Consider the following 27,186-nt stretch of genomic DNA (forward strand, 5'->3'; position numbering starts at 1 on the left):
TCTCCCTATGTTCATAATCACTTAATAAAGAATACATGATTTTTAAACGATAGTGACTTTATTACCTTTGAAAGAAAGCTGGGGGGAGGGTGGGTTGCTTACAGAGAATGAATGAGAATGAAGGGGGCTGGTTTTCATGAAGGGAGAAACAAACAGAAATTTCACACTGTAGCCTGGCCAGTCATGAAACTGGTTTTCAGAGCTTCTCTGATGCACACTGCTTCCTGGTGTGTTCTTCTAATCGCCCTGGTGTCTGGCTGCGCGTAATCAGCAGCCAGGCGATTTGCCTCAGCCTCCCACCCGGACATAAAGGTCTCCCCCTTACTTTCACAGAGATTGTGGAGCACACAGCAAGCAGAAATAACAATGGGGAGATTTCTTTGGCTGAGGTCAGAGCGAGTTAGTAAGCTGCGCCAGCGCGCCTTTAAACGGCCAAATGCACATTCTACCACCATTCTGCACTTGCTCAGCCTGTAGTTAAACAGCTCCTGACTCCTGTCCAGGCTGCCTGTGTATGGCTTCATGAGCCATGGCATTAAGGGGTAGGCTGGGTCCCCAAGGATAACGATAGGCATTTCAACATCACCGACGGTTATTTTCTGGTCCGGGAAGTAAGTCCCTTGCTGCAGCCGTTTAAACAGATTAGTGTTCCTGAAGACGCGTGCATCATGAACCCTTCCCGGCCAGCCCACGTTGATGTCGGTAAAACGTCCCTTGTGATCCACCAGTGCTTGCAGCACCATTGAAAAGTACCCCTTGCGGTTTACGTACTGGGTACCCTGGTGCTCCGGTGCCAAGATAGGGATGTGGGTTCCATCTATCGCCCCACCACAGTTAGGGAATCCCATTGCAGCAAAGCCATCCACTATGACCTGCACATCCCCCAGAGTCACTAGCTTGTGTAGCAGCACCTCAGTGATTGCTTTGGCTACTTGTATCACAGCAGCCCCCACAGTAGATTTGCCCACTCCAAATTGATTCCCCACTGACCGGTAGCTGTCTGGCGTTGCAAGCTTCCACAGGGCTATTGCCACTCGCTTCTCCACTGTGAGGGCTGCTCTCATCCTGGTATTCTGGCGCTTCAGGGCAGGGGAAAGCAAGTCACAAAGTTCCATGAAAGTGCCCTTACGCATGCGAAAGTTCCGCAGCCACTGGGAATCGTCCCACACCTGCAACACTATGCGGTCCCACCAGTCTGTGCTTGTTTCCCGTGCCCAGAATCGGCGTTCCATGCCTATAACCTGCCCCATTAACAGCATGATCTCCAAAGCACCGGGTCCCGCGGCTCGATAGAATTCCATGTCCATGTCCTCATCACTCTCGTCGCCGCGCTGCTGTAGCCTGCTCCTCTGTGCCTGGTTTTCAAGGTTCTTGTTCAGCATAAACTGTATGATAAGGCGCGAGGTATTTACAATGTTCATGACTGCTTTCTTGAGCTGAGCGGGCTCCATGCTTGCCGTGGTATGGAGTCTGCTGCGTTCAGCCAGGAAAAAAGGCGCGAAATGGTTGTCTGCCGTCCGTTGCTTTCATGCAGGGAGAGGGGGAGGGAGGGAGGGAGGGGTGAGGCTGTACCCAGAACCACCTGCGACAATGTTTTGGTCCCATCAGGCACTGGGATCTAAACCCAGAATTCCAATGGGCAGGGGAGACTCCGGGAACTATGGGATAGCTATGGGATAGCTACCCACAGTGCAACGCTCCAGAAATCGACGCTAGCCCCAGTACATGGACGCACACAACCGAATTAGTGTGCTTAGTGTGGCCGCATACAATCGAATTAATACAACCGGTTTACCAAATTCGAATTAGCTAAATTCGAATTAATCGTGTAGTGTAGACGTACCCTTTGTGATTTTACTCTGGGATAATGTACACAGATGGACTTACACCAGCAAACTATAGCGGAATAATTATTCTGATATAGCTGTGCTGGGAAATTTTCGTGTGTACACAAGCCACTAAGTATACATGCACCCACAGGATCAAATGGGTGTAGTTAAAAGAACAGAAAGAAAAAAGCATACACTAGAATTTTAATTCTCCTTTATAAAAATCTCTCTTATATGAAGTATGCAAAGTTTGCTCTTTCAAACTACAGAACAATATAGCACATTACAGTATATATTTACTTAAAACTATTAGCTATTCACCAGCATGTAATGCCCACAGGAGCTATTCTTGCTAATTTAATGGCAGGCCAACAATAATGTATTTGCTTACATATTTAAGACTTAAAGGGTTTAAAATCTAGTTCTCTAAATCACGGAGGGAGGAAAGGGGAAAATCAGCATCTGTTTATGAAAGCAATTTAAATAACCTGCTTATAGAATAACTAGGACAATAAAAAAAAAAAAATATTTTCCTAATCAGGCAAGTATTTCTATTGTACTGCCTAATATTGGAATTGTAAGCCCAAACAGAAAGACTGTCTTTCATTAGACCTGCCTGATAAAAAATAATTCATACACAATCATTCCATGGCTCCTGCTTGAGCAGGCAGTGTTGCACTCAGACTGACTGACCTCATTCCTTTAATCACATGACCTTCCCAATTCACTGGCCCTGGATGACAACAGCTACCGGTACATTTGCAAGCCTGAGTTTTATATCCCATGCTCTTGACTAGGAACAGTATAATGGACACTAATCCATTCATTCAGCCACACACAAAGATACAAACAAAGCAACTACAATAGAACTGTACCAAAACAATTCCCTGAATGGTATTACTTACATGCACATGAGATTGGGTTTTTCCTCTTACAGCTCCATGACCTAAAGAAATTTCTGACAACCTTCTCAAATCATACCAAACAGTTTATGTTAACAGACCAACAAGCATCTCATCTCATTATTTCTTAGATGAAGATTAGGATCATTTATGTTATTTCTAAGGAAAATTCAATAAACTGATCAGACAACAAGATTTTGACAATTGTCTGTGACATTCGCAGACTTGTAATTACTTGATATTAAGCTGCCAGTTGCTTGCTATTCTTTAAATTTTAAGAGTCAAAGAAGCCTAGCCTTATAAAATGTCAAGAATTCTTCAGTTCTATTATTTGTATCCCCTTTCTTCTACCTGTTAAGTTCTTCTCTCAGCTATAGAATGGCACACAATAGATGACAGATTGTGATATGAAAGACAATCCTGAGGAGGATGACTATAGCAATTTTGGTTCCACTTTACTGTTTGCTGAAGAGTGCTGAGTCATTTGGAAGTCATACAATAAATTCATTCCCATACCATGACCTGTACATTCTTTGGATGTGAAAACTGCTGGTCCTTGAAATTGAAGCACATTCATTACAGTTCCACATTCCAACATCTCCATCTTTACTCATCATTCCATCAAGCAAACTATACTTTTGTGCACCAAGTGATAACCAGCCAGTACACAAGGGGTCGGCAACCTTTCAGAAGCGGTGTGCCGAGTCTTCATTTATTCACTCTAATTTAAGGTTTTGCGTGCCAGTAATACATTTTAACGTTTTTAGAAGGTCTCTTTCTATAAGTCTATAATATAGAACTAAACTATTGTTGTATGTAAAGTAAATAAGGTTTTTAAAATGCTTAAGAAGCTTCATTTAAAATTAAATTAAAATGCAGAGCCCCCCGGACTGGTGGCCAGGACCCGGGCAGTGTGAGTGCCACTGAAAATCAGCTTGCGTGCCGCCTTCGGCACGCGTGCCATAGGTTGCCTACCCCTGCAGTACACTGTTGAAGTGTGCCTGGTTTTCTCTCCTTTAGTCCATTTCACTTTTAGCTACCCATAAAGAAATTTGAAAATGTGTCCATAACTCCTCTTTATTTCCTTCTAGTGGTCTATTGCAAGTGAAATCAAGATCACATTAGCACATACACGCTTGGTATAGCAGAATGTATGCTCTTGGTACAGTATACTCTGAAATTTATAACCTGTGACTCTTGTGTAAGTTCTATGCTACACAATGCAAACTTATATCATTTGGCATTTCGTCAACATATTGTGCTGTATATGCTTTAATCTTCACAATACCACTATGAGACTAGCAAATAACAGGGGCACGAATGGTTAGTCGGACTAAGACCACCAACAATGCTTCCTCTGTCAGCCCTTCTACAGACTATGTTCTATGTACAGTGCGACTCCTGTATAATTGCCATCTTCCATAATGGGGAAGAGAGGTGTCTAGTGAAACTAGAACTTCTTCATTCCTGGGAGGCTCTGGTGGCTGCAGTACACCTTGCTGTCAGCACAGGGTCCTCCTTCAGCCCCATCAGCTGTGCTTGCAGCATATGGGTCAAAGATAGCAAAAGAACCAGCTACAGGGAAGGGATTCCAGGCCTTTGAAACACTAAATCACGTCAGCAACCCAGGGGCCCCATTCACACTTCACAGTGCCTTGCTGCTTCTACTTCTGCTTTTCTAGCAATGTCATAGCGACACATCATGAAACACTTAAACATTATAACTATGAAAACAATTTGACAATATAATAAAATAATAATAATAGAACACAAATAACGTACTCTAGCTGCTTAATTAAATAACACCACAACAAAAGAAAGTCTGCTGGATCTTTCATTCATGGGGCTGTGAGACAGTGACAGAAAAAAATCCTCAAATTAAACATAGCCCATGCCTGCAGGCATTATTCAGGTATCACTCCCACCAAAATAAGCTAGCTTCAGTAAGGACTGCAGGATTGGGCTCATAATTGACTAAGGAACAGTATCAGAAGATCATGTTCAGTGGTTTATATTAAGACTTCACAATCCTTTGATCCCATAGGAGGTTATAAAATTTTATCTTTAAATGCACAGCACAATAATTTGGGCCAAATTCTGCCATCAGATGTTAATGTGTGGCTCCCAGTGAATTTGATGAGAGCTGTGCATGTACATCTGAAAGCAGAATTTGGCCCTTAAGCAACTTCTTACTAAGTTCTGGAGTAAATTGTGCGTTGTCTCTACATTAAACAGGGTGGATTTGATTTAAATCAAATCATGATTTAAGTCACTAATCAGAAAGACTCGATTTAATCATGGATTTCTACATAAAAGTGCACTCTTGTTGGTTGTTACCAGCCTGAAGATCCTGCATGTTCAGGCATGTTCCTTTCATAATCTTCAACGCAGCTTCCTCCTGAGAAGGAACACTTCTTTCATGATGTTGTTTCATTCGGGCAACCAGGCCTTGCATTTCTTTGTTGCACTGTTTGCATTTTGCACGGATACCTGTCTTAATCACAGGTAGAGGAACTTCATTAAAATATTCCCAAACTGGGTCTCTTTTACGGCCTGCTGCCATTATAGGTTTTCCCTTCTAGTGAGAGAATGGTATGGTAGATCTCAAATCAATGAAGGCCACACTCAGAAAGATCTCAAGACTTCTGGAATATGCTGCTCAAACAGTTTCACTTTTGTTTCTACTGCTTGTCCCTCCTTTCTCACATTTATCTCCAGACTTCTTCTCCTTGTCCAGATCTATTCCACCGCCAACAATCTTCTATTCATTGAACTTTTTGAAACTTTGCACTTTGAGAGGTAAGGGATTGACTCTGTGTACACAAATTTACAGAGGGACAACAGGGTTGAGGTCTGTTATTTCTCACCTCTTATTTATTTAAAAACATTTTTGCTGTTAACAAGCATGTTGTCTCTGGAGACACAAATCCACAGTTTGAGAACTGCAAAACTAAGCATCTCTGATGGTACACCACTACCTCGATATAACACGACTCGATATAACACGAATTCAGATATAACGCGGTAAAGCAGTGCTCCGGGGGGAGGTGGGGGGGGGCAGGGCAGGGCTGCGCACTCCAGTGGATCAAAGCAAGTTCGATATAACGCGGTTTCACCTATAATGCGGTAAGATTTTTTGGCTCCCGAGGACAGCGTTATATCGAGATAGAGATGTATCTTCTAGACTGAGCACTGAGTCCCATTGAGTAGATAGAAAAATTAACCTAAATAATCTATACAGAAACTCCTGGAACCCCATAAAATTGGGTCCCTAATCCATGAACTATTAGAACTCGTTTACGAAACTTCTCAAACATTACATGAGTATACTGTCTCATACTATAGAATTAGAATTTATAATCCCTATTCCATGATGAGATATCTTTGACCTATAGTGTATCTTTAGATAGGTTTTTTCCTCAAAAAGCATTTTATCAAAAAAATCCGATTTAAATTAAAAAACTCAGATTTTATTTATTTTAAATAATTGATTTTTATCCACCCTGATATTAAACAACTTTTTACATTTTTGTTGTATGGTTTGGTCAATAAAACACAAAGTTTTCAGACCCTAGGATAGTTCAGCACTAACTAGCCAAGCAACTAACAAGGGCAGCCTGCTTTGTACAGGATTTATAATCAGCAATAGTTATCCATTAAAATTGAAGTGCAGTAAATGGAGACCTTATCCCATGGGTCACAAACTTAACAGCCCAGCAAGAAATATTAAGTGACATTCTTGTTCAATGAATTTAAACATCTCCTGCTGAAATTTAGATGGTATTTGCAGTGAAGTCCAACGCAATACGGATTTGACAATGCGAGTTCTGAAGCACTTTAAGTGTTTTGCTAGATTGGGCTAACCACATGAGTAGTCCCCGTGAAGTCAGTAGGACTGTTCATCTGCTGGACCTTAAGCACGTGCTTAAATGCTTTGGTGAATTAGGCTAGCGTGCTCTGCACCTTGCTGGATAAAGCCCTAGGTCTCCACTGTCCACAGGATATTCTATGCTCCATAAACCCAAAATAGTTTTAAATGTTGTACTTAAAAAACATTAAGTAAAGTCCTCCTCACATAAACAGTCCCTTAAAATGACTATTGAAGCTTAGCATAGCCCCACAACATATGCTTAGCAGTTTTCTAGCTCATTAAGGAGGGATGGGATGGAAGGATACTGAAAGTAAAAGCAGAACAAATATGGTCAAAAGCTCAAACCGAAGAAACTAATTTTTTTCCAGATGGACAAGGATTATATTTTAAACACAGACTAGATTAAAATTATTGGAATGTGAACATTCATATCAACTGCATAGATACATTCAAAATGGGATCAGTTTCTACAGTATTATTTTAATGCCTATGTGCATCCAAGTGTCATGTTCTTATTTTGAAGCAATGCTCTCTGCGCACCTGAATAATCCCAAAAACCTGACTGATAGCACCAGAAAAAAAATACCTTAAATTTCGGAAATAAACTACATGGAATCCTTCTGTTGGGATTCAGTTCTTCCTGATACTAATGTTGCACTAACAGCATGGACTTAGGAACATAGGAACTACCATACTGAAGCAGACCCAACATTTATTTAGTCCAGTATCCTGCCTCCGACTGTAGTTAGCACTACAGAGAAAGATATAGGATAATATGCTCCCTACATTAAATCTTACTGTAATCTCCACTAGTTAGAAGTTGTCTTAAAACCTGAAGCAGGAGGTTTACTATCCCTTCCAAAACTGAATTCACCAGTTTCCTGGGGCATTGAGGTCCACAGTCTAATTACATGCTGGTATGTAAAATATTTCCTTTTATCAATTTGAATACTCTGACGAAGCCATGTGTTAAGGACATTTGAAAGTAATACAAGACATGAATGTTTGTAAGAGACTTGGGAGAGTCACCCTCTGGCTTGTATCCTGTGGCTACAGTTTTGATCACCAAAAAGAAATTACCGTATATACTCATTCATTAGCCCGTTCGTTTATAAGCCGACCCCCCCAAGATGGTTAGGTAAAAATAGCATAAACTGTATTACCCTTTCATAAACTGACCCTATATTTCAGGGGTTGGCAAACTTTGGCTCCTGGCCGGTTAGGGTAAGCTGCTAGCGGGCCTGGACATTTTGTTTACCTGGAGTGTTCACAGGCACGGAGCCCCTTAGCTCCCATTGGCTGGGAACGGCGAACCACGGCCACAGGGAGCTGAGGGGCTCCAGATAAACAAAATGACAATGTATTAGATATTCAATTCAATGATTCCATAGAGTTTAAAATCATCAAATTTTGGTGTAGGCCCGTTTATAAACTGATCCTCGCTCTTTGATGCGTCCCTTTTTTACCAAAAATATTCGGCTTATGAACGAGTATATACGGTACTTAGTGAAGCTGAAAGGAATTTGAGAATAAAAATGTTTCAACTGACTTAAGTAACTTCTTTCACAAAGTGTGTAAAATAAAGATCTTGAATGCATGTTGGCCTCAACCTTCATACTAATAGGATTCATTATGACCAGTTTCCACAATATCTGCTAGCCTGAGGACTAAGTCTTATACCCAGATAAAAAGTACATGAGCCACTATGCCTCCTTACTCTCAAAGTCATACTTATTTGATTTTTATTATCACATCTTTTCCCACCAATAAATCAATTTGCTCCCACACATAAAAAATAATAATAATCAGTGCTGACACTCTTCAATTCTGAAATATGCATCTTTGCCAATTAATTTCTGGGCACCCACCAATGAATGAATTCTAGGCTCTTGTTGGTTCCACTCCCAATAAATACATTCTTGGCTTTCCCTCTCCCCAAATAAATGAAATGTATCCCAACTTCAACAATAACTGAAAAATAGGGCCCTTATATGCAAAGAGATATATTTGCTATGTTAAGCATTTTAATGACCTTTTCATACTCCTATATAAAATTTCATAAAATACTTTAATAGCCCACTTTTCTTTATTGTATATTTTATTTTTGTAGATCACACCTGACTTTTTCAAGTAATTTTTAAAGAGGTCAGTGCACATTCCCACCATTTTTCCTTTTAAATAAAAATCTTCAATAAGATGCAAGACTCAGAGGGATGTGTTTAATTCACTGCTACTTAAATTTCAATTTCAGTTCTATTTGCTAAGAGTAACAAAGCGCTGTTGACCTGAATTTGATGGGTTAGTTGTTATGGCTCGCCACTGATCGCATCCGACCAGAGGATTTATAGGTTCTTGTCCAATTCAGACTACAGAGTTCAAGAACTCAGAGAGTTCTATAATCGGGAGAGGACTCTCGGGGTGCTTGGCAAGAACACATACACTGAGGACAATACCAAATTGATAAAACCTTTATTGAAATTAACATAAAAATAAGAAATGCAATGAAACATATAATTGCAAAACAGTAAAAGAATTCCAAAACATTGGTGGTAACAGTTCTATTATAAGTACCTTAACCTAACATACTCACACCCTTCCTTGAGGACCCGGTAATAGGAGGTGAAGGACCAGCCTCACTCCTGGCATGCCCGATTACGCAATGCTGCTGGCTTCCTCAATGGTTAGGAATGTTGAGTAGTTATACTATACTGCACAAGCTAAGCTGATTGCGCGATAGTAGATAGAATAGATATATGAAAAGATAGTCGCTAGAGCAGTGGTCTCCAAAGTGGGGTGCGCACACCCCAGGGGGTGCGCAAGAGGATCCTTGGTGGTGCACGGCAGGAGGAGCACTTTTATTTTTTAGTGCTTTGGCGCGGCGGGGTGCGTGCTCAAAATTTTTTTTACTGATAGGGGTGCGCGATCAAAAAAGTTTGGAGACCACTGCTCTAGAGTATAGAAGAACTGGAAAAAGCACTCCAAGAAACCGAAGCTTCCAGAGTTAGAAGAGCCTAGAACTTAGAAGAGCTTAAGAGCTAACAAGAGCTCTCTTACAAGGTATTTTATAGGATCCTGACCTATGTAATTCAGGCCCAACCTCCTATACCAAAATCTTATTTCCGTACCCTAAGAAATTTATGAGTACCCTTCTCCTATAGGTTAGTGGATTATGACACTTACTTTCTAAATATATTAATAAGGATTATCTCACTCCAAAATTGCCAACCTAGGCTCTCTCGATGACCTCCAAGTTGTGGTGTACCCTGCAGTTACCAATTGGTTGTAGATGCCAGATAAACCTGTGATGTGGATAGTTCCTCCCTTTGGTTCCCCAAAGTTCAGGGACCATTCTTATCTGTGCCAAAGGTTGCCAGCTTTTATGCGGACATATTCCTAATTGATTATACTTTTTGCTATATAGCAGATCTTACAGGCCGGTAGGCTTCTTGCATTTCAGCAAAATTTATTATTAGGAAACACATACCTCAACACATCCTAAATTCCAAGGAATTAATATTAATAAAATATAAGAATAAAATGGATTAATTTCAGAAAAAACATATTAATTGATACTGCTGGCTGGATTAGTAGGATACAGTAGCTCGCAAAATAATCCTATTGGCTACAGCGCAGAGGTCAGCAGTGTGTGGAAGAGCTACTAAAAATACCCTAAAGGATGACACCCCAAGAATTATTATTTCAAATAATAGCTAAAATTCATTAGTGTAATTTGCATAGATGCAAATGTCATTTTGAAATCAAAAGGGACTGTGCAGATGTATGATGCAGTTCAAAAGCAAAGACCTTGCCCTCTTTCAACATCAGCTAAGAACGACGCATCTTGGAGTAACATCTTTGGGCAGTACTTGCTGCAATTCATAAAAGTATACAAAAAGGAGTGTGTCTTGTGCACTAGATGTCTGATAAACTACAAATATCAAAAAACTAGAACTAGCAACTAAGTTTTGCTATTGTAGATACTTAAGAATATATTCCCCTTTTAATACCTATGCACGTTTGAAGTCTTTGCCATTTCACAAAGATTACAAAGCTAAACTAATCAAAAAGCAACAACAGTTATTAAACTAGAAGCCAGACACCAAGCTACTCAAGCCATGCATTTTTTATTCTTCAGTCCCAACAACCCACTAGACACTAGAGTGGTGCATGGCTACAGTTCAGATCACAGGACTGCAGTGCTCTCACCAGGTGCCCTGCCCTTCCTTTTCACAGAGCCAGATCTCCCATCTCTTTCTCCCATCCAAGCTCGCCTCCGCAATACATGGCCAGCATACTACTGCAGCCACTATTTACACCAGCTGGTGCAGCTGTTGTGTGTCAGCAGGACAGTAGCTTCTTGACTTTCTTCCTTAGTCAACTTGCTGCTCCTCCAACACAGTAATGCCAGAATCATTGTACCATAAGCTCAAGACCCATTTCGTTCTATTTTGCAGATAAAATTGCTCAGATTTGGTTAGAACTGTCTGCCTCCATGGGATAAGAATATGTGCTAAAGGAGATAATGCCAAGTCTTCTCTGCTTGAGGTTAAGCCAGGGTCAATCCTTGATGATTTTGGAAGCACTTTGGCCATCAATTTGTGCTTAAAACCTACATCCTTCCTGGATGGTGAAAGCATGCAGGAAAGAACTGGGTACACTGTTAGTACAAATTATCAATACCTCCTTGAAAGAGAGAGGTATCTCTTTCACTGAAAGAAGCACACGTACATCCTGCACTCAAAAAAAAAAAAAAATCACTGCTTGTTACTGAATCTTTCCAGCTATCATGCCATTTTAAGTCTTCCATTTTCAGTTAAGATTATTGAAAAGGTTGTGGTGAGATAACTCAAACACTGTTTAGTAGCCTCAGTTCTTTTCTACACTAGTTGCCAACCTGGGTATAGCAAAGACAGCTCTGGTGGTATCGGGGGATAATCGCCTCCTGACAATAGATGAAGATCAAGTATCTATCCTGATATCATTACATCCATGATCCATCTTTGATACAGTTCACCATAATTGGATGTTGACTTTTTTGCAAACTATAGCATGGGTGAATAGGTCTATTTGAGTGGCACTTTGATGGGCACTCTCATAAGGTGGTGTAGGACACCTGCATCTTCTCCATGTGAGTACTCTCCTGGGGGGTTCTGCAACCTTTTGTTTAATGCATACATGAGGCTACCAGGAGTTTTACATGGACCAGAAGGTCTTCAATATTCTGAAGGCACTCAGCTTTATATCTCCATCAGCATGGCTGGAACTGCTGATGGCATTACTCGGTGTCTGGAAAAGGCTGAGGCATGCACGAGGGCAAGATGGCTAAGACTTAGTTCAGACAAGGCAAAAGGGATGTTGGTTGGTTGTAGGAAGCAAGCTGGAAGAAGTGACAAGGGTAATTTGATGCATTAAATTGTGGGTGTGCATCTGCCTTTTGTTACCCGGGTTCATAATCTTGGGATCTGGTGAGGACTGTATGGGATGTGTATATGTTCATTTCTTATATTTGTGTTGTCACTTGAGTTTGATTTTGGGGGTAACTAATGGGTCTGTTTAGTTGCTAGTATATTTTAAAGAGATTGTCAAGGGTTACCAGAGCATGGTGGAGACACTTATGTAGTAGAGTAGTAAAATCTAAATAAATAAAATAGCTTGCCTGCCAAATAACAGAGCCCCATCTTCTTTTTCGCATTTAGCACAAAATTATACTCACTACTAAATGCGATGTTTTGGGATAGCCGAGTAAAATTTCATTTTTTCCCCATCATTATCAACAACAAGAGGACTGGGGCACATGTCGCCACCATGAAAACACTTTTTAAAGATAATATGAAGGGAGCGCATTTCTCATAGGTCTCTAAATATTGACTCTTGCAGAAAATGTCTTTTCCTGCAAGTGTTAAAAAAGTCACACCCTCCGTAACAGTGATAATGCAGTAGCCTCCAACCAGCAGAAAGTGGTCCTCCAGTACATTAGTGGTTCAGGCTTTTGAGACTGGTACTCTAGGCATCACCTTTAAATTTATGTAAGGCTCTGCTGGGCCTCAATGCATTGTCACTGCTACTTGTTATTTATCATTCATGTTCAAAGCACTTTACAGATGTTAACTAATACTCCTGTCAAACTGTACACTAACATCCCAGAGAGATTAGAAACTCTAAGACTGGAGTGTGGTGGTGCTCAAGCATCATAGGATGTACAGATAAGTGTCAGATGGGCAGCTGTGATAGCACATCCATCTTTAATTTGAGGCAGTGAAATGAAAAAAAAAATCCATTCATCTATTTGGCACTGTGGAGTAGGATGCATTCAATGGGGCACGTGCTTGTGATGGTGCTACTATGGCATCAACTTCTGCAGAATTTATGGTTTCATTTAAAAGTGAACTGTTTCTAACCTTCTGTACTTTATGGTTCTGAAGATAACTTTCTAAAAGTGAACTAATGCAGTCTTGTCTTTCTGAGCTTACAAAATGAAATCATGCTGCTCATAGCTTCGCCAAGAAGTACTAAAATGAAATGTATAAAGCACTGGTCAGCCTTCACTGTTGCTATTCACAGCACTGTAGGCAGCAGTTAGAGTGTCAAGAATTATGTCAATTTCATTCTACTGTTACCTGGGAAAGCTATAGTGAAAATACTAAAGATAATAGGGATACACCAAAACAAAAACAAAAAAAACAACAACAAAAAAGTGTAAAGATTAAACAGCAGGGGCCAGTACAAATTAAGATTTTGAACCATATAGTCAGTCCTCTAAATCAGGGCTTGAAACAATTAGGGAAGAGGATAAGATGCCTACAATTTGAAGTGTGTATACAAAACGAGTGTGTGGGAAGGGAGCAGAGAGGAGGACAGCACCCCAAAGGTCTGTATGTCAAACTCTGGTGTTAATCACCCCTCCACCCCCAAAAGCATGGGGAGCAGAGAGTAGTGAGCTGAGTAGTGGGTTGGAGACACCTGTTATCCAAACCAAGGAAACCCGAGTCCACCACGGAAGGAGGGGAGGGGATCAGGAATAGCATTATCACATTAATCCCAAACACCCTTCCCCCACCTGGCTGCGGAGACCTAGGTTAACACCCGAATATCACACTTTGGCCTAGCGGATTCTCCTCTCCCCACCTTCCGCCCAGTATTCCTTATGCACATTTCATATCGTAGGCGCCTTCTTCCTTTGCCGACTAGAGATCTGATTGTTTCAAGACCTAATCTAGAAGATAAACTACAAGGTGCAAAATTTCAATCTGGTGAAATCGGTGCAGCAGCCGAAAAGAGCTGACTCTACGCACCTGCAATGCAAGGGGCAGCCGGCCAGCCACCGAGCTATTAGGGGACTCTGCATCTCCTGCCAGCCCCGAATGCCTTTCCAGCAGCCAGGGCCCGGGGCAGGCAGCCCGAGTCTCCACCCCAATCCCCCAGCTGAGGGCGCCCAGACAGCAGGAGGCCTCCTGTGAAGCGACCAAGCGAGACACATGGAAAGGGGCAACCCTCCCCGGGCAGCTGCCCCCTGCCTGGCACAGGCCCAGCAGCGCTACCCAGGCCGGAGGGAAGGGGATTCCCCTGCCCCCCCCTTTCCTGTCCTCTTGCAGCCGAACGCCCGGGGCGGCACCTACCTTCACAGCCACCTCCGGGGCCGAGTCCACCGCCGAGGCCTGCGGGGCAGAGGGCGGTGAAGCGAGATGCAGCACCGAGTCCCGGCTGGCTACCAGCGCCGAGCGGCGGGAGCTTCCCTCACTGTCCGAGCCCGAGTCGGAGCCAGAGTCGGAGACACCGTAGGACGCGAGCGCGGCGATAGCGGCCGACATCTTAGCAAGGAGGAACCACGGGAGCAGTGACCCGGAACAAACGGGTCCTGTCAGTTACATAATAATCCGCTCCTAGATTTATTTGTTTTTGCGACTGAATTAAAATTACTCAGATTCGATTTAACAAAAATAAAAATTATTATTTATAATTTTCTGAGTCTCTAACGAAACTTTTTGGGAAGCATAATTCCCCTCCCATGAAGCTGAAGGAGGGTTTGATCTTTCAGGACTCACAGCAAGGACTACAAATCCCAGCGTGCAACGCGCCAGAGCTGGGCAGGTCGGATTTGAAGGGTCTTGCAGTGTCAAAGCAGGATTCGGTGTTTCTGAAAAGGAAAACTCCGTCTCTCCCACTTTCAGCAGAATGACACGATCACTGCCTCTCTGACAAGTGACAAATAATAAATATAGCAATAAATGCCTCAAAGAAAGCACTCCAGAACAAACAAAAAACCCTCAACCAAAAAGAGAATGTCACTAAAACTAAAGACCCCAGGGTGACATACTCCCAATCATCCATGGAAAGTACTGTGGGGTAGACATAAGCATAAAATCATCTAACAGATACTGATTTTCCAAGCCTACTATTTCCACATTATCCATAGCTCAAATTTGTGATGAAATCATTTAAAAAATGAAACTTGAATGACGGCTTTGGATGTTTGGGGCAATATTTTACATTTACCTGTAAATTATATACATACAATATTCCCATAATATGAACTCTACACTTCTTCCCCTTATTCCATTGCAGTCAGGGAAATGGACAACACCATTTGTCTAATTTCAACCTCCAGCCACTGGATTGCATTCAGTCTAGCAGAGAAAGGTATAAAATGATCCAACGGCTGGACATTGAAGCTAGACAAATTAAGACTGGAAATAAGGTGTAGTTTTAATGGTGAGAGTCATTAACCACTGGCAAAATTTACCAAGGGTTGTGGTGGGGTCTCCAACACTGACAATTTTAAAATCAAGATTAGATGTTTTTCTAAAAGATCTGCTGTAGGAATTGTTTTGAGGAAGTTTATGGCCTGTGTTATACAGGTCAGACCAGATGATCAATTGTTCCTTCTGGTCTTGGAATCTATTAATCATCTGGGGTTGGTTGGGTCCTTCTGCAACCATCTGCCATCTTCTTCTGTCCAAGGCAGCAGTGAAGTCCACCTGCTTGTCTTCTTTGATACAATCTAGTCATCACTTCTTTGGTTTCAATATGAACTATATGCAATGGACAATGCGTGCACTATCAGGTCTTCTTAAAGACATGGATTTCACAGTAGTTTGAATTAATCTTCACAACCCCCATCCCCTGTGAGATAAGTAACTTTAACAGCCCTGTTTCATACATGGGGAAATTGAGGCATACGTATATTCAGGGACTTGCTCCGTGCAGTGCCAGGTCCCCGAAGAGAGACCTTACACTTGCCAGGGCTGGCTCCAGGCACCAGCGAAGGAAGCAGGTGCCTGGGGCGGCCAATAGAAGGGGGCAGTAGAGCGTCCCTTGTTGGGGCAGCGTGGCGGCGGCACTTCGGGGGCAGCCCAATCGGTCCTGTCTTCAGCAGCAATTCTGCGGCGGGTCCTTCACTCCCTGTCTTCCTCTTTGGCGGTACTTCGGCGGCAGCTCAATCAGGTTTTTCCTTTTTCCCCGCAGCTTGGAGCGGCAAAAAAGCTGGAGACGGCCCTGACAGCTGCGCACCAACCAGAAGAACACGCTGCGCGAAATACAGTAGGACGAATTCGAAGCACTCTTTTCTCTGAAACAGCCCCGCCCACTCTCTTTGGAGCTGCCAGCAGCCCCGCCCACTCCCATTCTAGCTCCTCCTCTCCCATTCCCATTGGCTTCCAGGAGCCGGCTTTAGACTACGTCACAATACCCGCGGCCCGTCCCCCTAGCTCGAGTAAGTGAGAGAGCGAACTGGACTATACCACCTGCCATCTTGAGGGGGTGTGTGTAGAAATCGGGGTTCCCTGATCCTCAACGCCACGGATGCTGGGGGGAGGCACCCACTTAGTCCCTGGGGGAAGCGGCGACGGCCGGTTAGGTGTTGGGTAAACAGCCCCCGCGTGCTTGGAGAGGGAGTCCGGGCCGAGGGAGAAGCCCCTCCTCCCACGCGCACACACGCGCCGCTCTGTGTCTATTGTGAAGCCTTTGGGGAGCTCCGCGCCGCCGCCCCCAGCTCGCGCCGGGTTCGGGTCCTCCCCCTCCACAACGATTCTCTCCAGTGGGGAGAGGCGGTTGGAAGGAGCCGTTTGAACTTCGGATTCGTACAGACCAGGGGGCAGCGCGAGCTTCTGGGGCGCTGAGAGGGCGGGGCTGGTCGGCGGCATGAAGGTGTGAGAGCAGCAGCGCACGGACCAGAGAGAGTAAGTGCCCCGCAGCCTGCACCTCCTCTGCCGTGACCCGCGCCCACCACGGGGAGGGCGGCCCCCGTGTCCACCCACCCACGGGGAGAGGGATGCCCCTTCATCGGGGGGAACCCCCCTATGGAGCTTCTCCATTCTTCCATCCCCACCTAGAGTGACACCTTCGCTGTCCCCCCCCCCCATCTTCTGTGGGGTGAAGGGAGCAATAGGGCTGTGCCAATGTGGTCCCTGTCTCGCTGTCTGCCGCTGGTGGGGGGTGAGCGCCGAGCCCCCTGCGGCTGTTGCAGGGACAGGTGTGTAAATTCCTCTCGCCTGGCCGGGGTGGGGGAGGGGGGTTGCACTTTTAGTAGCGGAGTGTGCCTCTGCACGCCCCCTCCCCCGCCTCCTGTACAGTGCCCAGTGCGGAGCCTCGCTCAAGGGGCGGCGGGACCTTTTATTGTTGGGGTCAGTAATCGGGGGAGGGGGGGGGGTTCGTTGGCTGTCACCAGGTGCTAGCTACTATGTTGATCTGAAGGGGGTGGGGTTACCCTGACCCAGCCACCTCCGCTTAATTTATGTAATGGGGACTGTAGAGGCCAGAGGTGGGGATGGATGATGGAGCTAGATGCGATTTGCCTTTTGAAGAGAAGCAGATTCGATCATATTCAGTGGAAATAGCAGCCCATTGAAAGATTGCTACCATTGTTCAGCTGTCGTGGAGATCTCGGCTGCCTGCGAGCAAAAGACCTCCAAACTGCAATCCTAAAAACATGTAGCGTCCGCCTCCTCCAAACACAAAAATATCCATCCCCCTATGCCGGTTTAGCTTGTGGATACAATAATTATAAAACGTAATAGCCCAAAGTAATCTCCATTTGTATCTTAAGCATGTACGAAGTCCTTCTGGATCATTACACTTTGTGTATCTATGATTTCGTTTAATTTAGTTTTGTGTTTGGAATCAGAAGTAAATACAGTAATTAGATGTTTTAGTTTGATTTGCAACATTAGATTGTCAGTCATTCACATTTTTTAGCAAATGTTTCAGTTTTAAAGGAAACATTGAATTTCTATGAAGATATCAACAGAATAAAGAATAGCAAGTAGAAAATGCAGATAGTGAAGCTTTTATATTTATTAAATGTTGTCTTTAGATTTTTTTAGTGGTCATTGCCATAAGGAAACAGTACACTCTAGAACCAAGGTGGCAAAAATAACATTGACATGAAAATAACTTTGCAAGAGTCGTTTTAGGGGAAAGTTCTGTATTTCCAGCATTCTGGACCTTTATTTTTGTTTTTGACGTTTGAAGTGTACAACTTTTATTTCAGATTTACGAATGGACTCTTTATCAATGGTGCAATAGCAATACAGGTTATGTGATTTACCTTACTTACACACCTGATGTGAGTCACCCTGTATGTGATTTATTCATTTTGAGAATGCAGCTGTCATTGATTCACACACTGCCTGCCAGCAATTGTTAGGTGATTCTATAGAAGTGCATTCCTTATTTTCCTGGCATGCACTTACAGGGTGTTGTCTGTAGTTGCATGATGTGGTTGTTGAAAGGTAAAGTATCTCAAGGTCTGTTTGCGAAACCAATCTTTAATATAACATTGCTATTTAAATATTGTATCTCAACTATTATGCTGCAAATGTTTCAATTGATGTAAAAGCAATATTTTATTATTGTTGAATCTCTAGATTTAATACACAGAGTTTGATTTTTCTCATACTATAATAGGGGAAATTACAGCTTTTAGTTAAACACTGTTGTGCTCAGAAATTATAATAAAGTGTAATCGTTTAAGGGTTTGGGGTGGATTCACAGTACAGCCTTTGGAATAATTTGCTAGTGTAAATTAGCTGTTGTCCATCTGCTACAAACTAGTGAGGTGTGTTCTTCAACACACTCTTCAGAATTCAAACAATGGGTAGGTCTACACTTGTGGTGACTTGTAGAGTATAGATGTTGCATGTTCAGCTAGCTCGGGTATAAATAGTGGTATAGAACAGAAGTTCTCAACCAGAGGCCCAGGGCCTCCTAGGGGGCTGTGAGCAGGTTTCAGGGGGTCTTCCAAAATTAACCATAGAGCAGACCCGAGTTAGACTTGCTGGGGCCCAGGGCAGAAAGCCAAAGCCTGAACTCTGCCGCTCGGATCTGAAGCCAAAGTCCAAGCAATTTAGCTTCGTGGGGCCTCGGGCAATTGCCCTGCTTGCTACCCCTTAATGCCAGACCTGGCTTTTAATCTACTGAATATGCAGAACAACAGTTATTGTGGCACAGGTGGGCTGTGGAATTTTTATAGCATGTTTGTGGCCTCAGAAAGAAAAAGGTTGAGAACACCTGGTGTAGAAGGTGAGGCACAGCTTAGGTGAGTAGACATATCAGAACCCTAGGGTACGTACCCTACATGACTCTCTACATGCCCAAGCCATGCCACCCACATCTACACTGCTGTCCCACTACCTCCCTAGTGCCGGAGACTTTTCCTACCTAATTGAAAGGCAGCAGGCGGAAGGCAGCAGGGAAAGGCTCTGGTGGTGGGGAGTTGGTAGAGAGAGGCTCCGGCAGCCCCATGGAAGAATTGAACCTCTAGCGATGCTTCAAATGTTCTTTTTTGACTTAGCAAGTTGCAGTAAGTGCAGTTCTATTACAAAAATGGTAGGAAAAAATTATATGGATGGATAAACACATAAATCATCTGAGCATCTAGTTTTTATTGAATAAAAGGTTACACATAAAAAACTCTACCCAGGCTTGTTATAGAATCATAGAAATGTAGGGCTGAAAGGAACATCAAGAGGTCATCTACTCTAGCCCCCTGCATTGAGAGAGGACCAAGTACCATCCCTGACAGGAATTTGTCCAACCCATTCTTAAAAATCTCCAATGACAGAGATTCCACAACCTCCCTTTGAAGTCTATTCCAGTGCTTAACTATCCTTATAATTAGAATGTTTTCCCCAAATATGTAACCTAAATCTCCCTTGCTGCAGACTAAGCTGATTACTTCTTGTCCTACTTTCAGTGGACATGGAGAACCATTGATCATTGTCTTCTTTAGAGCAGCCCTTAGCATATTTGAAGACTTATCAGATCACCCCTCACACTTTTTTACTCAAGACTAAATGTGCCCAGTTCTTCTTTGAGTGTCCTGTGCATATGCCTACTCTTGGAATATGCTGACTGGTGCAGCTGGGACAGTGGAAACTTCTGGTAGCAGTACCTATTAGAGTGCTCATGTACTCCTCTCCCCTCAGCATTTGAGCATGTTCCAAAACTATTATTGCCATAGGCGCCGACTCTGTAGCACAAGTGACCCATAGCACAAGTGATTCCATATGCCAGGCTCTTCATTGGCTATGCAGGAACTTCAAACTCAGCATGGACAATATGCTAAGAATACTTCCTGTTCCAAGAAAAATTAATCTGTCTCTGACGTGGTGGATGAAACTACAGAATGTCCTCAAAGGAGGTTTGTTCAACCCAGCTCCTCCTATGTTAAGAGATTACCACAGATGTGTCCATGATAGGTTGAGGAGCATATCTCTGCAACCGTTTAATTTGAGATTTTTGGAGCTGCAGAGAATCCCTATTGCACATAAACACATTAGAACTGACAGCGATCCATCTGGCTCTCAAAGCATTTCTTCCCCAGGTGCAGAATGTAGTAGTTCAAATGGTTATGGACATGTCCGTAATGTATTATTTGAACAAACAGGAAGGAGCTCAATCGTTTCAACTGCGAAACAAAGCAATAAAACTTTTGGAGTGGTGTATCCTATATAACATTTACCCAGTTGCCTTGCAGGCAGCAGCAGAATACAGTGAAATTGTGGAACAACTGCGCAGGTGTATGAGTGGCCTCTAAAGACTCAGTGATTCAGAATATTTTCAGTCTTTGTTCGTTTCTGGACAGAGATTCATCACCAAGACCCAGTATGAAATGCCCCTGTTTTTGCTTAAGAGTGGGCTCAGACAGTCAGTCATTGATGGATGCGTTTCTGCTTGATTGGGGAAGGGGCCTGATGTATGCATTTCCCCCATTCCCTCTGATCCTAAAGGTGCTAAAGAAAATAAGACAGGATTCGATCAGGGTTAATTTTAGTTGCTCCTGTATGGCCGAGGCAGAGTATTACACTGAGTTAATCCATTTATCCAATAGTAAATACAAGATGCTCCCAATAACAACAGACATACTGGCCAAGCAATAGGGGAAGGTCTTCTACCCAGATCTGCAATCGTTAGATATGACAGCTTGGGCAATAGGCCTTTGACAGATTTAGAAATATCATGCTCTTTTGAGATGCAGCAAGTTCTAATTAATGCTAGGAAACTATCTACTAGAAAAAGTTACAGTTTTAAGTGAAAAAGATTTGTTGTACGGGTGTCTGGTAAGAATGTTGGTCTAGTTTCAGTTCCTATGCAACTTATTTTAGAATACTTGCTACACTAAAAAGCAATGAGTTTGCCTCTCTCCTCCATTAAGGTCCTCTTAGTAGCTATAGCAGCATTTCATACTCACATTATGGAAAATAATTGTTTTCACATATATTGGTGAAAAATTGTTTTGAAAAAGACTTATTGAATCTGTATCTGCCAGTATGGGACCTTGTCCCTTTGTGGAATTTGACCTTAGTTTTAATGCAACTTATGTCTCCCCGGATTTGAACCTCTAGTGAGCTGCTCTTTTTTCATCTTTCTATAAAACAGCTTTTTTAATAGCAATCACTTCTGCTAAAAAAGTTAGTAAGCTACATGCCTTAATGGCGGGAGCCTCCTTATTACTTTTTATAAGCACAGGGTGGTTCGTAGATTGCATCCCAAATTCCTTCCTAAAATATTTTTTGAGTTTCATATAAATCAAAGTATTAATTTACCAGTATTCTTTTCAAAACCTCAGACATATAAAGGGGAATCTGTTACATTCCTTAGTTGCAAAGAGAGCACTCTCATATTATCTGGATAAAACTAAAAAGTTCAGGTCCTCTCCCAAGTTATTTGTCTCATATGCAGGTAACTCTAAAGGTCAGGCCATTTCAGCACAGTCCCTTTCTAGATTAGATAACCCATTGAATAGTATTAAAAAGGAGCTTAACTCTATCCTCCTGTTCCTCTTTGAGCCCATTCTACAAGAGTGGTTGCTTCATCTGTAGCTTGTGCTAAACATATTCTCCTTATTGAATTATACAGAGCTGCTACATGGAGTTCAGTTCACACTTATGAACATTATGCACTGGATCTGGTCTGATGCACAGTTTGGCAGAGTCGTGACCCAGTAATTGTTTAATTAGGACTCCGCCTCCCTCCCTCCTTCTTGCTGTACTACGTGCCAAACTCTCCCAGCAGTGGGAATATGCAAAGGACACTTGAAGAAGAAATGAAGGTTACTTAAATGTAACCATAGTTCTTTGAGGTGGACTCTGCATAATCATAGTCTCTGCCCACCTTCCCCACTCCTGTAGTCCTAATTTCAATATTACGTGGTATTCTTCTTTAGCGGTGGAAGGAACTGAGGTGGCAACAGATTGTGACAGGGTAGCCTGCCCCTTGAGGGCTGTATTGCATAGTGGTCAATCCTCCCCATCAGAAGTCATGGTCCTTTAAGAGTTTGGGGAGGCCTGATACTCAAAGCCTGAAGAGACATGGGGAGAAAGGAAAGGGGTCCAGGATAGAAGTAGCATTTAGAAGGAATCCTGTTACATTGTCTTTAAGGGCCTGGGACTTGGAGCCTTGCAGAGGTGGTGGGGCAGCCAATAACGAATGAGCTGGAAGAAGGGGCCACTATAAGTGCTGCCACTTCCTTCATAGGAGGGGAGATGCCTATAAACACTGCAGGGAGTCAGAAGGCATCTGCTGGGCCCTGACTTAGCAGGAGGAGATCTGCCTGCTGAAGCCTCCCAACCTGAGGGTGGAGAGACTGATAGGGAAAAGGGCCTGCTGGAGGATAAGCTGCCTGAGACTCTATAGCTGGCTTAAAGTACAATTCCCGCTCCAAGGAGGAGAGCTGGGAGGCTCTTGTCTTAGAGAGAGGGACAGTCTCTCCAAAGCCCAGTCCTCTTCCCAGAGCTGGGTGAGGAAACTGACCAGGACTCTTATGTGGGCCCAAAGAGAGCAGCTAAATAAATGAGTTACCCTCTGCAGAATAAATAAATTAAACTTCCTTTGCAGGGACTGGTTTAATCTGGTCTGGGTAGTTGTCTGAAAAGCTCCGAAGGGTGCTGAGTACAACACGCCTGCAGTTCACAACAAGCCATGAGGGCATGCTGGAGATGCACACCCCACGACGTGAGTGCCATGCCCCCTTTAATAGCTAGGCCGTCAGAATATGCTCAAACTTTGAGGGTGTGTGAGTGCTTTAAGAGGCCCTGCTGCCAGAAAGTTCCACTGTCTCACTTCATTGGTCAACACATACCAAGAGTGTGAATGTGCAGTGTCCATCTTGATGAACTCTGGTAATAACTAACTTTAATTTTTTTTAAACTTTCCTCATAGGTTATGTTTTCTAAAACTTTTATCATATTTGTTGGGCTCCGCTGGACTTTCTCAAATTTGTTCACATCTTTCTTGAATTGTGGTGCCCAGAACTTGACACAATACTGCAGCTTGAGGCCTCACCAGTGCCGAACAGAGTGGGACAGTTACCTACCATTCTTGCATATGACACTCCTGTTAATACTAGGGCTGTCAAGCAATTAACAAAATTAATTTCAATTAATCACACTGTTAAACAATAATAGAACACCATTTATTTAAATATTTTTGGATGTTTTCTACATTTTCAAATATTGATTTCAATTATAACACAGAATACAAAGTGTACAATGCTCACTATATTTCTTTGATTAAAAATATTTGTGCTGTAAAAACCAAAAGAAATAGTATTTTTCAGTTCACCTCATACAAGTACTATAATGCAATCTCTTTATCATGAAAGTGCAACTTAAAAATGTAGAATTATGTAAAAAAATAACTGCATTCAAAAATAAAACAATGTAAAACTTTAGAGCCTACAAGTCCACTCAGTCCTACTTCTTGTTCAGCCAGTCACTCAAACAAACAAGTTTGTTTACATTAGCAGGAGATAATGGTGGCCGCTTCTTGTTTACAATATCACCTGAAAGTGAGAACAGGCGTTCACATGGCACTGTTGTAGCTGGATGCTAAAAGATATTTACGTGCCAGATGCACTAAAGATTCATATGTCCCTCATGCTTCAACCACCATACCAATGGACATGCGTCCATGCTGATGAAGGGTTCTGCTTGATAACCATCCAAAGCAGTGCAGATCAACGCATGTTCACTTTCATCATCTGAGTCAGATGCCACCAGCAGAAGGTTGATTTTCTTTTATGGTGGTTCGGGTTCTGTAGTTTCCACATCAATGTTGCTCTTTTAAGACTTCTGAAAGCATGCTCCACACCTCGTCCCTCTCAGATTTTGGAAGGCACTTCAGATTCTTAAACCTTGTGTCGAGTGATATAGCTATTTTAGAATTCTCACATTGGTACCTTCTTTGCATTTTGTCAAATCTGCAGTGAAAGTTTTCTGAAAACGAACAACGTGCTGGGTAATCATCTGAGACTGCTATAACATGAAATACATGGCAGAATGTGGGTAAAACAGAGCAGGAGACATACAATTCTTCCCCAAGGAGATCAGTCAAAATTTAATTAATGCATTTTTTTTTTAACGAGCATCATCATGGTGGCCGAAGCATGAAGGGGCATACGAATGTTTTGCATATCTGGCACGTAAATACTTTGCAATGCTGGCTACAAAAGCGCCTGTTCTCAATTTCAGGTGACATTGTAAATAAGAAGCCAGCAGCATTATCTCCTGTAAATGTAAACAAACTTGTTTGCCTCAGCGATTGGCTGAATAAGAAGTAGGACTGAGTGAACTTGTAGGCTCTAAAGTTTTACATTGTTTTATTTCTGAGTGCAGTTATGTAACCAAAAAAAGTCTGCATTTGTAAGTTGCACTTTCATGATAAAGAGATTGCATTACGGTACTTGTATGAGGTGAATTGAAAAATACAATATTTTTGTTTATCATTTTTACAGTGCAAATATTTGTAATAAAAATAATATAAAGTGAGCTCTCTACACTTTGTATTCTGTGTTGTAATAGAAATCAATATATTTGAAAATACAGAAAAACATCCAAAATATTTAATAAATTCAATTGGTGTTCTATTGTTTAGCAGTGCAATTAAAATTGTGATTAATTATGTTTTATTTTTTAAATTGTAGTTGATTTTTTTGAGTTGTGTGAGTTAACTGCGATTAATTGACAGCCCTAGTTTATACACTCCAAAATATTAGCCTTTTCCACAACTGTTATTGTTGCCTTATATTCAATTTGTGATCCACTATAACCCCGCAGATCCTTTTCAGCTGTTCTGTTGCCTAACCAGTTATTCTCCATTTTGTAATTGTGCATTTGATTTTTTCTTTCTTTCCTAAGTGCAATAGTTTGCACTTGTCTTTTTTAAATTTCATCTTGTTGATTTCAAACTAATTCTCCAGTTTGTCAAGGTTGTTTTGAATTCTAATCTTGTCCTCCAAGTGTTAGCAACCCCTCCTAGCTGGGTGTCATCCGCAAATTTTATAAACATACTCTTATCCAAGTCATTAATGAAAATATCGAATAGTATTGGACCCAGGACAGAACCCTGTGTGGACCCCACTATGTACATTCTCAAGTTTTACAGCAAACCATTGATAACTACTCTTTGAGTATGGTATTTCAACCATTTGTGCATCCACCTGATAGTAATTTCCTCTAGACTACATTTCTCTATTTTGCTTATACTATAGGAATGTCATATGGGACTATGTCAAAAGTCTTATTAAAATTAAGATGTGTTGCATCTCCAGCTTCCACCATTCACTAAGCTGGTAACCCTATGACAAAAAGGGAAATTAGGTTGGTTTGGCTTGATTTGTTCTTGATAAATCCATGTTGGTTATTATTTATCACCCTATTATTCTCCAGTTGTGAACAAATTGATTGTTTAATAATTTGTTCCCGTATCTTTCCAGGTATTGAAGTTAGGCTAACTGCTTTATAATTTCCAGGGTCCTCTTTGTTTCCCTTTTTAAAGATCGGTACTATGTTTGCCCTTCTCCAGTCCTTTGAGGTCTTACTTATCCTCCATGAGTTCTCAAAGGTAATTACTAATGATTCAGAGGTTGCTTCAGTTAGTTCCTTAAGTACCCTAGAGTGAATTTAATCAGGCTCTGATGACTTGAATACATCTAACTTAGTTAAATATTTTTTAACGTGTTCTTTCCATCATTTGGTTGTGTTCCTTCCCCCTTATTGTGTTATATATATTTAATTACTTGGTCAAAATTTACCTTTTTTGTAAAGACTGAAGCAAAATAGGCATTAAACACCTCAGCCTTATTGATGTTGTCTGATACTATCTTTCCTTCATCTTTCTCTTGCTCCTAATGTATTTTTAAAAGCTTCTTATTGCTTTTATGACCCTTGTAAGTTATAACTCATTTTGTGCCTTAGCCCTACATGCTTGTGCTATTCTTTTGTATTCCTCCTTAGCAATTTGTCCATGTTTCCACTTTTTGTAGGATTCCTTTTTGATCTTCAGATCATTAAAGAGCTCCTGATGAAGCCAGATTGGCCTCTTACTATTCTTATCTGTCCTGTCCATCAGGATAGTTTGCTATTGTCATTCATGTGTAGAGAGCAGTTGCTGTGTCTTGAGGTACTAACTGAATATTTGTAAATTCAAAAAAATGCTTGTTTAAATATAGTATTTTTAAAAGTCCTTTTGTTGACTCTGGTACATTTAAATAAAAGCAAAAGTTTTGCAACTATGGCTCAAAAATATACCCAACTTTTCTTCATTTGATGACTAAGCCTATTATGAGGAGGAGTGGATAGAACACTGGGTTGGGACTCAGGATACATGGCTTCTATTCCCCGCTCTTCCACTGACCTGCTGTGTGACCTTAGGCAAGTTACTTCACCTCCCCCTGTCTGTTTCCCCATATATAAAATGGGAATGATGCTTATCTTCTTGGTAAAGCACTCTGAGATCTACAGATGAAAACTTTTGTAAGGGAGAAGTATTATCATCATTGCTGTCTGGTGTGACAAGTATGTGTGCCACTCTCCCTGCTTAAAGAAATAAAAAATGCTTGCACATGGGGAGGCAGAGTTGTACCGTATGTAATGATAACATATTGTCAAACAGTTACATTTCAAATACATTAAATAGTAACTTGCTATATCTCTTTTACTTTTGTTGTCCCCCTTCCTTGCTTCACTCCAGTTTTTTTCTATACTAGATCTTTTCCTTTGTTTTCAGTGTACGTTTGCTTCCTGTTCTTATTTTTGTTGTGTGGTTTTTTTTTTTTTTTTTTTTTTTTTTTTTTTTTTTTTTTTTTTTT

At 41.9% G+C, this 27,186-nt stretch overlaps 2 protein-coding genes across 2 annotated transcripts in view; one reads left to right on the forward strand and one right to left on the reverse strand.

The window, feature by feature from the left end:
• The window catches only part of CDC40 (cell division cycle 40), a 59,123-nt gene extending 44,702 nt beyond the window's left edge, over positions 1–14,421 (reverse strand). Inside the window, exon 1 of the mRNA XM_024194287.3 lies at positions 14,219–14,421. Within this exon, the coding sequence (XP_024050055.2) occupies positions 14,219–14,410 (192 nt within the window). The 5' untranslated portion in view covers positions 14,411–14,421. The remainder of the gene's footprint in view (positions 1–14,218) is intronic.
• A 2,150-nt stretch (positions 14,422–16,571) lies between these two features.
• The window catches only part of WASF1 (WASP family member 1), a 171,379-nt gene continuing 160,764 nt past the window's right edge, over positions 16,572–27,186 (forward strand). The window contains exon 1 of the mRNA XM_024194279.1: positions 16,572–16,777. The gene's annotated coding sequence lies outside the window, so the exon portion shown is untranslated. The remainder of the gene's footprint in view (positions 16,778–27,186) is intronic.

The sequence above is a fragment of the Terrapene carolina genome, unplaced genomic scaffold (assembly GCF_002925995.2).
Source record: "Terrapene carolina triunguis isolate 2854851 unplaced genomic scaffold, T_m_triunguis-2.0 Scaffold42, whole genome shotgun sequence".
NCBI lineage: Eukaryota > Metazoa > Chordata > Testudines > Emydidae > Terrapene > Terrapene triunguis.